General features: G+C 29.8%; 1 protein-coding gene across 1 annotated transcript in view; it reads left to right on the top strand.

The window, feature by feature from the left end:
• The window catches only part of LOC123271246 (neutral ceramidase), a 68,049-nt gene extending 57,985 nt beyond the window's left edge, over positions 1–10,064 (top strand). The window contains exons 10-16 of the mRNA XM_044737515.1: positions 558–752; positions 1,009–1,239; positions 2,985–3,080; positions 4,435–4,605; positions 8,321–8,433; positions 9,145–9,313; positions 9,605–10,064. Of these exons, the coding sequence (XP_044593450.1) occupies positions 558–752; positions 1,009–1,239; positions 2,985–3,080; positions 4,435–4,605; positions 8,321–8,433; positions 9,145–9,313; positions 9,605–9,628 (999 nt within the window). The 3' untranslated portion in view covers positions 9,629–10,064. The remainder of the gene's footprint in view (positions 1–557; positions 753–1,008; positions 1,240–2,984; positions 3,081–4,434; positions 4,606–8,320; positions 8,434–9,144; positions 9,314–9,604) is intronic.
• The last annotated feature ends 2,934 nt before the right edge of the window (positions 10,065–12,998 follow it).

The raw sequence follows: 12,998 nt of genomic DNA, 5'->3' as shown, positions 1-12,998 counted from the left end.
TATAATCTTTAATTTTTTGACAATATTATACCCTAACTAACAACTACCTTAAGAAAATAAGAAAAATTTTGTGATAGGCATATTTTTAACTTCCCGCTAAGAAAATTGAAAATTTTCAAAAATCGGGAAGTTATTGGTTTCGCCCCGTTTTTCGAAAATCGAGTTTTCAACGGATTTTGACGTTTTAAGGTCCTAGGAAGCCTCTCCGAATGTTTCCGCGATGATGCCCGTACGTCTGTATGTGTGTGTGTGTGTGTGTGTGTGTGTGTGTGTGTGTGTGTGTGTGTGTGTGTGTTCGGAGAGCTCGGAGAGCTCAAAATGATACGAAAATTATATTTTTGAGCTCGAAGAGCTCAAAAACGTAATAAATGTAGGTTTGTGCGCTTAAGTATGTAATGAGCGGGAAGTTGCAGGGATGGCCTTTAGGGTCAACCGTTTTCCTAATTTTTTTTAAATGAATTTTTGGAGTTAAATTTAATATTTAATTTTTTAATAATAAAAATTAATTGAAAATAAATAAAGTAGACCTGTAATTTTTTCCGATAAATTATCTATAGGTAACGGCATGTTATCCAGCAATGGGTTACAGTTTCGCAGCAGGAACAACCGACGGACCAGGTTCATTTTCTTTCGCCCAAGGCACGACAACATCAAATCCCATGTGGAACGCCGTACGTAATTTCGTAGCTGCACCTACGGACGAGGATATAAAGTGTCATGGTGCTAAGCCAATACTTCTTGCAACTGGGAGGGTAAGCTTAACAGTTTGATTCAGTAGTTTAATGTCAACCAAAAGGTCTTGTGTTCCCATACTCTCGACACAATAAAGGTCAATTCTCGAACCTAGATTACAATATTATGCACATATCAACACATGATATATTATATCCTATATCATACTCTACACCAGCAATCGACACTCCTCTTCTCGTTACTATGTTCCCTTTTCACGTTATTTATCATTTTCATTTTAATTGTATCCTCACATCGATCTTGAATATTGGATAGATGTGGTTACCGTATCAGTGGCAACCACAGACTGTTTCCACTCACCTGGCGATGATAGGCGACTTGGTGATTGCTGGTGTTCCAGGTGAGTTTACTACCATGTCCGGCAGGAGAATGCGCGAGACTATAGCATCTACCGCTCAAGAGATCACTAAGGCGCAGCCAACTGTTGTCATTGCTGGACTTTGTAATACTTACAGCGATTACGTCGCAACTCCCGAAGAATATGAGGTATTTTTTTTTTTTTTATAACATACTAAAGTAGAACAAAAAAAAGTTTTTTTTTAGCTCAGGGGTAGAATTTGTAGCTTATGAAAAGAATTTATTACTCAACATTTTTAGGTGGCTCAATCAATTTAATTTTTTGATTTTAATCGAAAATTTATTTTTGACTGATAATTTTTGAAATTATCTAAGAATTGACAAACATGATTGAGTTTTCAACCTAATACAAAAAATAAGAAGGATTACAATTTTTTAACTTTTCTTAAAGTGGCACTGATAGTCAGAAATAGTTATTTTCGATACATATGCACAAAGGTAGGGATTTTGACGGCTTGAAGTGACGTCACAAGTTTGAGGCTATGGGCGCATTATTATCAAGACCGAGTTATTTATCCAGATGAGCGTAGCGAGTCCGGATATATTACGAGGTCTTGATGAGAATGCATCCATAGCTTCAAATGTGTGCCTTCACTTGTAGAGCCAAGTTTGTCAGGGTTTGAGCATAAAGTATTGAACATAATTTTTTGTCATATCAATTGCGGAAGTTGGATTTGAGAGAATAGTCAAGAATGTTCAATTACTGTTTATTTTATTTAAAAGCACAAGAATTATGTCACACGAGATTAAATAGCGATGGATTAAACGAACGTATATGTTGAAGTTGTTTACAAGATTCAACTGTCGCTAAGACTCTTTTTGTGATTTTTATTCCACTCAGCGGACGTTTGTCAAATCAAAAGATAATTCGACTCATCTATAGTGAATTTTAGCATAGTCGTGCAGAAATGTAGAGACAGATAGAGAGAGAGGAGTTACTTTTCGATACTAGTACGAGGTAAATTAATTAAACTATAGATTGCCAGAAATAGTATTCTTTACGCCCTCTGTGTGTTGCTCGAAAATCCAACTTTAGCGATTGATATCTCAAAAAAATGTTTTTCATTTATAACTTTGAACTGACTTCGAAGGAGATGATACAGTTAGTTTTTACAATTGTAAAACAATTACACGAATTTAATGTTAAGATAGTATCACAGATACCACAAGTGTCTAATGTTTCATACAAAGCCTTATATGATTTACGTGGTTGATTTTCCTATGTAAGGCGCATTAGAGAAAGATAGATGGAGATAATTTGTTATTCAGTTAAGTATATCATTAAGATTATTAAGTTTTTTATTAATTATTACTATTACATGCTCTGAATCTGTACTTTTAACTACGGAAAGTTTTCAATATGTTATTTTTTTTCATCACCTGAATTTTTATTAAAATTCGAACATCATTTTTTGTAAAATAAAATAAAAACTGTCATTACTTATAAGACAATGTTTAACCCTAAAACTTTAAAAGCTTAATATTTATTGGATGGTTCTATTGAGCCTTTCAAAAATTTAGTGGGCTCATTATCTTACTATAATTTACTTATATATCAAATTTCATCAAATTCTGAACGGCAAATCTCTAATCGAGGGTACTACTTTAAAACTAAAAAATTAAATTTATTATTGATTCGAGAAAATCAGTGGGCTACCTCAGAATGTTTGATAAGAAAAAAAAATTTTATTTATAATTTTGTTTTTTAAAAGCGACCAATTCTATCCTCAAGCTAAGAAAAAAATTTTTTTGTTTAATTTTGCTCTATGTACATCGAAAATTCTAAAATATCAATTCCTAACAAAATTTAATTACCAAACTTTTAAGTTTAAATTATATCTTTAATTAATTTTGTTTTATTACTTAACATAAAGATACAAAGATATGAAGGAGCTTCAACGATTTTCGGGCCTCATACTTTGACTGTTTATTTACAACAATACAAAAAACTCATTACCGCTGCTGTCCATGTGAGTATTCATCTTCTTTATAAATGAAAATTCAGCTTTCGTATATTCGTATAGTCAAAACTCTAGAACTAGTTGATGGATTAACTTAAAATTTTTGCACAACGTTGCATTTTAATAGAAGAGTGTTTTTATGAGCTTTTTATTTATGGTAAATTTTATACACTATTTATAATAAATAATATATCGAAAATTAAAAATATGATTTAATAGCAAGCCAAATTAAAAAAATAGAAAAAAAAATTCGTTTATCGTAATAAAAGTGTGGAGTATTTGATATCGATTGTGATAAATATTTTATTGATAGATTATTTTAAACTGAAATAATTATGAAAATATCTTATAAAGAATCCTGCACTTTTTTACAATAAAATAAATTTTTTTATGTCATTACAAATATTTCAAAAAAGATTATTTTTTTTTTTTTTTTAATTTTGTACCAGACAAGATCTAGTGTGAAATTCGATTGTAAAAAAGTTCTGAAGTATTCAAAATAAATTAAAAAATAAAAAACTATGTTTCAAGGTTGATGTTCTGAAACATTTATTGCGGGCGTAATTCACAATCTTGTCAATAAATATTATAAAGTTACGGAACAAATTTCATAAAATTAATTTTTAATTACTAATTTTCAATTCTTTCGTTGTTAACGAATTTTTAAATTCCAATAAAAACAGTCCCAAAAATATTTAAAACTTATTGAAAAATGTTTAAAATGCATTATCTGAATATGTTCAATTTTTTATCAGGTGTCCTTAAATAGACTCTAATAATGTTACGTTTTAACGTTCTAATCTTTGAACATATTTTTATCCGGGTAATGACTTTATTTTTATTCTTATTTTAAACTTATTGAAAATTATTTCTTACTTTTCAGTTTGGTTTTCAATTGAAACATGTTTGGTTTTTTAAAGTACTATTCATTTTCAAGCTTTTTAGTCTAATTAAAGACTAGAAGCGTTAGGTTGTGAAATAGAAATAAAATTAATCAATCCAACTGGATAATAAAAATAAATTCAATATTAGAACATAGTTATTTTATGTAATGTGAATAACCTCATTAAAAGCTTTTTTCTGATCCAAATAAGATTCATAAATCACGCAGTTTGTTAAATGTTATAAATGTTCCTAAACTTTTTTTTTTCATAACACCAAACTTCGAACTTATTTTTTAAAAATTAACTACTAAAATTTCTTTGATTTATTTCAATTTTTTTTGAAACATTTTCTGGTTGGAATATTTAGTATAGGATTAGAAAATTTTATTTTTTCATAATGCAGTTGAAATTATTTTAATTATTATGAAATCTTAAAAATTGAATAAGTATTAAATTTGTTTTCATTTTCATTTTGGAAGAAAAAAAAAGTAGACCCAGGTCCATTTCCAAGAGATCTCACCTCGGAAAATCTCATAACCCTGCAAACTCCAGTGGTGTATGATACAGCAAAATGGGGAAAACACTACGGCGATTGTATCAAACAGCCGGATAAAATAGTTAATCCCGATGAAACTGTGTCTGCCATTTTTGTAAGTATATTTTTTTTTATCTTTCTATTTTTATTTTCTGTTGTATTCAATTTAATCGTCATTCCGGTGGTCGAATTCGTTTAGTTACGGACTTTAGACTGAAATAATTGGCAATAAATGTTCGAAAATCGATACTGCAACTAATTGTTGCAGCAATATGAGAAATTCCAAACTTAAATTAGCATTCAATGGTTGTATAAATTAAAAAATTCAACAGTTTGAAATATAAATTTCTTTCGATACTTGAAAAATTAAAATGCTAACAATAATCTTGTGCGCTCAACTACTTCCCAATAATTAAATATTATTAAACAATAGTGAGACTAGAAAAAAAAAACTAGGAACAAATGATCAAATAATTGGAGAATTACATAAGAATAATACTGTAATACACATAAATGTTGCATATAATTTAGTTGCACAATCGTCTTCCGAGCAGTTTCATTCAACGCGTGATAATAATGTTACACATTATTGTGTATCATATCTGTATAAAGTATACATTTAAACGCACTCTAGTGAATTACTTTTATAGATATTACCAAATATGATTATGATTATTAAAATTTACTACCTCAGTTCGTATAAATTTAATAACAATATTTAAATGCATATACATTTACTTGAATTACAAACGAGACTATCAATCTTGCTCGCCTCGCTGGCCGCCAATTTGAGAATTTATTTGTTACTAGCTTTCACGTTTACTATTAAAAGCTATTTTTCAAAAATTAAATTTTTCTCATTGTCACTCGAGGAATGGTATATTACACTACAAGGGCCGAAAGTTGAATTTTCGGCCTTGCACGAGATTTCAACTTTTGGGCCGTGTACACGTATAAAAATGATTTTGTTGAAATAACAAAAGACGGGATAACTGAAAATATGTTCTGGTAACAAATGAGTTTAGTTATAGTAACAAATCCATTAATCGCATTAACAAAATGTTTCAAGTTGTACTGACAAATCAATCTGTTAAATGACCAAATCAATTTGTTAACAATATTGTCCTAACGAAATAATTTTATTGCAATAACAAAACTAATTTGTTGCTAAAATATTTTCCAAATCAGAAATCACTGATTATAGCATATTTTTAAATTATGGATTCTTATAAAATTTAATGTAACATTTAATGTAAATTTATTTGTTATTTTAATAGAATAATTTTGCTGTTTCAACAAAAAAATTTGTTATACCAACTAAATTATTTTGGCGAATCTACTTAAAGATTTTGCTATAGTAACCAAATTGTTTTGTTGTTATAACAAATCAATAACTTGCTATAACCTAAATTTTGTTATTTTAACATATAATTTGTTATCCCTATGTTAACAAATGCATTTGTTACTAGAACATATCTTAGGTTATTTTAACAAAATTTTTTTCTGCGTGTAGTGTATACGATTTTTCTTCATAGCCGGTCGAAAGTACGTTATTAATTTTAATTTTTTTAACTTTAAATGTTGATAAGTATGTTTTTGACGCCTGCCCTGACATTTGCGGCACGAGCGAAGCGAGTACTGCTGATCGTGGAGGCAGGCATCAATTACATTCGAAGAGTCAAGTCTGGTCATATTTTTTAATACACTGAGAAAAAAAAATATTATTAGTACGTAAAATAATCAATAAATAAGAATAATAAGTTAAATGTAAATTATATGGTAAAAAGTTTTACGAAGTTCAAAATTTTTAAATATGTAAAAAATTTAAGGACAACTTAAAGTTGAATATTGCTATGATTATTATGTATTCGTTTGAATTTATTTTTCAAAAACCAATTCTGGCATCTGACTGATCAATTGAAGTGTTGAATCACGCAAAAACTACTCAAAATTTGGAAATGTGACCAAGAAACTTTATATTTAGAATCGCCAATTTGTATATCATTATACTTTTTTAATTTTATTTCCAAACTTTTGACCTAAAATTTTTAATCATGATATATCTTCAAAATTCAGTGAAAAATTTTTAACTTCCCGCTAAGAAAATTGAAAATTTTCAAAAATCGGGAAGTTATTGGTTTTACCCCGTTTTTCGAAAATCGAGTTTTCATCCGATCTCGACGATTTGAGGTCCTAGAAAGCTTCCTTGACTATTCCAGCGAGGGTGTCATTATGTTTGTATGTGTGTGTGTGTGTGTGTGTTTTTTTTTTTTTTTTTTTTTCCCTTAGGGGGGGGGGAATCCTTTTTACGGATTCTAGGCATAGTTGTTTGGCCTGGATATGTGGCGACTCGACGCAACGTCATACTAAAACTCGACACTAACGCCCCTACCCACTAAACCCTAAACCCCTTTTCCTTCTTTCCTCTAATCCCTCATGGAAACCGCCGTCAGGCATTACTTCGTGAAGGGAGGATCTAGCTACTGCTCTTCCTTCTGGTGGCTAAGGTGTTAACTAGCTTCCTTCTATCTTCTGCTATTTGCTCTTCGTCTTTCGGTGGAACGCAAGTCTTTAAGGACTTCTGTTGTGTGTGTGTGTGTGTGTGTGTGTGCGTGTGTGTGCGCGCGCGCGCGTGTGTGTGTGTGTGTGTGTGTGTAAGTGTGTAAGTGTGTAAACCTCTTATAACTTTTGAACGGTTAAACCAATTTCATCGCGGTTGGTGCCATTCGAAAGGGCTTCGCCAAACTTAAATTTCCTGTTAATTTGAACCGATTCGGACTGATAGATTTTGAGAAATTTGGAGAAATCTAAAAAAAAAATAGGAAAAAAAATTTTTTCAGAAGTGGTTTTTTTGGAATAACTTTTAAACGGCTCTACCGATCGATTTCAAAAACTAATCAGATCTCAACATTGACAAACCACGTCGATCGTTAGCAATCCGGTCAAAATCGGTTGATTCATTCGAGAAATATCATGAACGAAAAAAAACCGAAAAAAGTGTTTTTTCGAAGTTACTCCGAAATTTCTAGTTTGACTAATTGAAACTTAGAAATTCTTTATGAGGCTTAAAACTTTATGAGGCTTTATGAACTCAAAAAAAGCGGCCAGGTATTAACGGAATTAGCGGGAAGTTGCAGAGATGGCCCTTAGGCTCAACCGTTTTCCTAATTTTCTTTTTTTCATGTAAATATCCGGATTTAGGTTTTAAGTTTTGAATAAATAAAATTTGAAAAAAAAAAGAAAATTGTTTTTAATCTAAATTGTGTTCATAAATTGAACAACTCATATCTTGAATCCATCAAAAAAAGAAATGGAAAAAATTTTTTAGGCTCTTATAGAACCTGTAAAAATTCATTTTATAAAATATTTGAGAAAATTAAATGTTCTAGCTGTTTGTCGATAAAATAATCCTTGACATAGATCTTAAGAAGACTACGTCCAACAATTATATAAAATTTTTTGTTAAGTGAAAAAAAAAAAAAAACGAAGAAAAAAATAGATAAAAAATCTAGAACCGATGCAGTCCATTAGACATGCTGGAAAGTACCTACTGCGACCCCATAAACTCGGATTATCGTCATTTTATCCTTGGAGGATTCATATAATACTACATAGTTATTGGATTTATCTCAAAGTTCACTATCTACTAAAATATTCTTTTTTATGTAATAAGTAATAATATCACAATCTCCTTAAATATAATGATATAGTCATGTTTTAGTCCTTCAAAAATTTCTTACAGTAATCGATATTTTGTATTTAATTATCAAATATCATTAAAATATAATAAATCAATGACCGACTTTTTCAATAATGAAAAAAACTTTTAGGTTTCAGGACATCCAAGAAACAATTTAATGACTGGTCGTACTTTTTTGACCGTTGAGAGACTGGAGAACAATACTTGGATTGAAGTTGCGACGGATGCTGATTGGGAAACAAAGTAATTTTTATTTATTATGATTTTAAGGACGTTCATGCGCTACGCTAGAGTCAAATGAGTACTAACTTTTTATAGAATTTATTGGGGTCTGAAGAAAAATTTTAAAGTTTTTCAATAATCTTATGATTGATAATTTTTTTTATTTTTCTGAAATATTTTATAGACATATATTTTAAAAAATCAGTAAATATACATTAGTAGTTGATTTACCGTTCATCTTTATTGTTACTAGCAACCTGCAGTCACAAATTATGAATAAGAAAACTTTAGTTTAATGATTTTTTGATAATTCTAATTACACTGTACTTACTTGAATATTTACTTATACTTGAGTATTTTTTTTAAATATTTGTACGAGGATTATGGATTAAAAATACAATTTTTCTTAACGAGATAGGAAAATTGATTTTTAGGCCCCAGCAGAGCTATGCCTTGGCACGTTCGCGCTTAAGGCATGCAATAATTCATTTTATCAAATAAATACGGCGGAGATCAAATTTTCCTCATTTTTTTAATTGATTAGATAATTTTTCGAAATGATCGATAGTTTTAAATTTTTGAGGGAAGATAAGTATACGATTAAATTTGTCAAAACTTAAAAATATAAATTTTTATATACTATCAAATCTCATGCATGAACGTCCTTAATATAAATTGCAATGAATAAATCATCGTTTAATGAAATTTAATTTTTTTTTTGTTTTATTGAAGATTGTACTGGGTTAGGACGTCAGTAGTATTAGGAACAAGTCAAGTTGAAATCACGTGGGAAATACCATCTGACACGAAACCTGGAAAATATCGAATCGGACATTATGGATCGTACCAATATATATTTGGTGGCAAATATCCTTATGAGGGTTTCTCGAATTTATTCGAAGTAAGTATATTTCCTTTTTTTTACTTTATTAAAGTAAGGCTGAAACGATGTCATTTGAAAAAAGTATTTTTTTTTTTTTTTTTTTTTTTTTTTTTTTTATATGAATTTTAGGACAAAAACTAATTTACAAAAAATTTTCATAATCAGTAAATTTATATTTGGTGTAAAATAAATGAAAAATTTAGCAAATTCAGCACTATTTCATTTGTGGCATCTGTTTCGCCTTAAATTTACTATTTATTATTTTCCTCGCATATATTACACCTAATTAATGATTAATTATTTGTCTAGGTTAAATCACAAGGGAGTGCGTAAAGTAATTATTCGGCTTTCTCAGTTCTCCTATTCTAATGTTATATCTAATAATATGTATGTGTACAGTATGAAATCCAATACTCATGAAGAGAATACACGATAAGTTTGTAAAATTAATTAATCAAGTATAATAATTTAATTTATTAGTATAGTACAGTGTTATATCTTAAGAAAATTTGTCTTTTTTTATTACATATAAAAATTGCATATTTATAAATTGTATCATGTAGATTAAAAAATACTAGAAGTTCAAATCATGCGCTTTAATTTTAACCACTCGTAATAGTATATTGTGCAACAAGTGCGACAACGTCGCACGAGTTGCACATACTATTTTGTATTACAAATGCGGCGATAGATGTGGGTACAAAATTGGGGTCCAGGGGCAAAGCTCCGGCGGGGGATTGGGGGAGGGGGTGGAGCCCCCCCCCAGTCCATAAAAACAAATAAAAAGTTAATAAAGAAACAAATATAAATCACATAATAAATGCAAAGTCACTAATATTAATTAACAAAAAATAAATTTACACATTGAAACAATCAACACATAAAATTAAATGACATTAAATTTAGCTGTCACTACAATTTTTTAATCTTATTAAAAAAACAAAATTGTTCCAAAAAATTATTCATAAAAAATTGCATTTTTTATTTTATAAAATTCCTACATGTCAATTTTAAAAAAAATTTTTTTTTGACATAATTTATTTTTTACAAAAATTATTAAAATGATCAAATTTCTGCTCAATTAATTTTTATCACAATTAGCTCAATATTAATTAATTATTTTTACTTTCGTTAAAAGTATGAACTTTGTAATGTCAACCTCACTTCTTTAATATTGACAGTTAGATTGTGTTTTTTTTTTGTTATTTATTTTAATTTTAGCAATTTTCACAGTCAATTACATGCGACAAGGATAATTTGAGTGCGCCAAGAATAATTTACGTGCGACAAGTAAACTTGTTGCACTTAAATAACAGTTTCATTTATGAAAAAACTCATGCGTAATTTTAAAATGGGCAAACAGCTCTTTTTCAACCGCAACAGCGAGCGCCAAGATACTACTTTTCCCGCATGAGTAATACAATAGTATATTGTGTGACTAGGGATGAAACAAAACGATTTCAGACCAGAGTGAAGTTGCCTGCCCGAGCGAAGCGAGGGCTGGCATCACTCGGTCTGAAATCGTGTTTCATCCCGCGTCACACATATTTTTCATATAAGTTGCATTAAAAATGCTAGTTTCAATGTCTGGAGCCAACCAGAACTAGATAGTTTCAGACAAACAGCGAAAATACCATTTTATTATGAAACTTATAATAAAATAGAAAGTAATAGTTTATTTTTTACCAAACATTATTCGTAAATTGACAAGTTTTCTTTTATCATTCTTATTTATGCTTAATAATAGAATTATAATATGTCAGTACAGTTAACGGTTAGAATGACAATTATAAAGGTATAAAATGAACAAACAATTGATAGGATTGAAAATAAAGCTGCAACTTCACCTCGCGGACAGAAAATCGTCATTTTCTGTCCGTCGGGAAGAAATAATTGATACCTGCCCGGCACAGTCGCATTGGTCTGAAATTGTCTAGTTTCGGTTGGCTCAACAGGCATTGAAACTCACATTTTCAATGCAGGTTATATGAAATAGTATATTACACACCTAGGGAAGTAAAGTAAGAAATGTCTCAGATCACATGTAATTGTTGGCCGAGGCGAAGCCGAGGTCGACAAACATGTGATCTGAGGCTTTCTTATTTACTTCCCGTGGAGTGTATACTATTTTTTTGCTCGACGAAGGCAGAAAGGGGCAACTTCGTTTAGCGCAGCGGGCTGAAAGTTGACGCTTTCTGCCCGTCGAGCAAAAAAAAAATTTTCTAATACGGCCATATATAGCTTTGTATGGCTATATGCGGCCATATTAAATTATAGATGAGAGTAATAAAACAATTTTCCACTTTTTTTTTAGAAATTTAATCGTCAGTTAACATACTTTATTAAGCAAACATTAATTGAATAGTTGATTAAACCGAAAATTAATGTCAGTTGAGTGCCTGGAGAGTCTAGCTATTCTGACTATTCCATAACATGACTTTATTTGTAGAAAAATGAATTTTTTATCGAAAAGTTTTCATACAACCTTGTTGTAAAATATGTGTTCTAAGAGAAAAATGAAAAAAATTATTAAATTTGAGCAAAAATCGACTTAAAAATTTTTTAGTGGTGAGACTGTTTAGAGAACATAAATTAGCTACACAGTAAAAAATTTTGCGCCATTGCGTCAAATAACTTAGTCTTAAAAATTTTTGTGTTAAATATTTAACACTTTTATGTGTAAATTTAACACTTATTGTGTTAAATCAACACAAAAAAGTGTTAAATGTTTAACATAAAGATTTTTACCGAAAAATTTTTTGACGCAATGACGCAAAAATTTTTACTGTGTATGGAAACTTTTAAAGAACAAAGATTTTTCGACAATTTCCACCTATGGCTGATGAAGTAACATTGGGTGTCGTGAAGTTATAGGTAATTGAAAAATCAAAATATAATTTACGTGTTACTTAAATGGGAAATTTTCAAATTAACTCAGCAAGTTTTTAGAATTAAAATTAAGCCTATTTTTTGTAAGAAAATTTTTTAACATGTTTGGAGTAATATTTTATGGATAGAGTGAAAAAAAATTAGAAAAACGGTTAACCCTGAAGGCCATCCCTGCAATTTCCCGATGTTGATGAGCAGCCGCTGAGGTTGGAGGAAGACATGCTAACTGCACTTGTTTTTTATTTCGAGGATTTTTAACGAAACATGCATATCTCAACTTATCTAAGCACGTAATTTTTTTAGGAGCTCCGTACATAGAGAAAAGAAAGCGAATTCTGTTGGTGTTAACTTTTTGTGGAGTCGAAATACTCTTTTTAAAAACTTCAGCACATTGAACTAAATCTTGTTTTTCAAACATTTTAAAAACAGTTGTTTTACCTCTTCTGAAAAATGCAGATGTCGTATCATAGCCAGTTATTGCATGTAAAACAGTGCATGATTTTGACACTTTGCAAAAGTAGATAAACTTTTTGATGAATAAATTACCGATTGACGTCGAGATTTTCCAGACTTAAAAATAATAGTTTTTTCGATTGGAGTTCGAACAGAGAGTAATACGAGTAAGTCTACATCTTCACCTACAACAACACTTCTACTGCTGTTTCAATTATTATTATCTCAGCATCGTTATTAGTTTGTTTCACCAATATATTTTCAGCAGTAAACTTTTCTTTCAACATTGGAATGAATCGAGATTTGTTGTGAGTATTCGCAAAAAATTTCTATTGACTGCTAAAAACTGTCATAGATTGAT

Source organism: Cotesia glomerata, linkage group LG9 (genome assembly GCF_020080835.1).
Source record: "Cotesia glomerata isolate CgM1 linkage group LG9, MPM_Cglom_v2.3, whole genome shotgun sequence".
Taxonomy (NCBI): Eukaryota; Metazoa; Arthropoda; class Insecta; order Hymenoptera; family Braconidae; genus Cotesia; species Cotesia glomerata.
The sequence above is the reverse complement of the archived record's forward strand: the minus strand, read 5'-3'. Positions and strand labels throughout refer to the sequence as shown.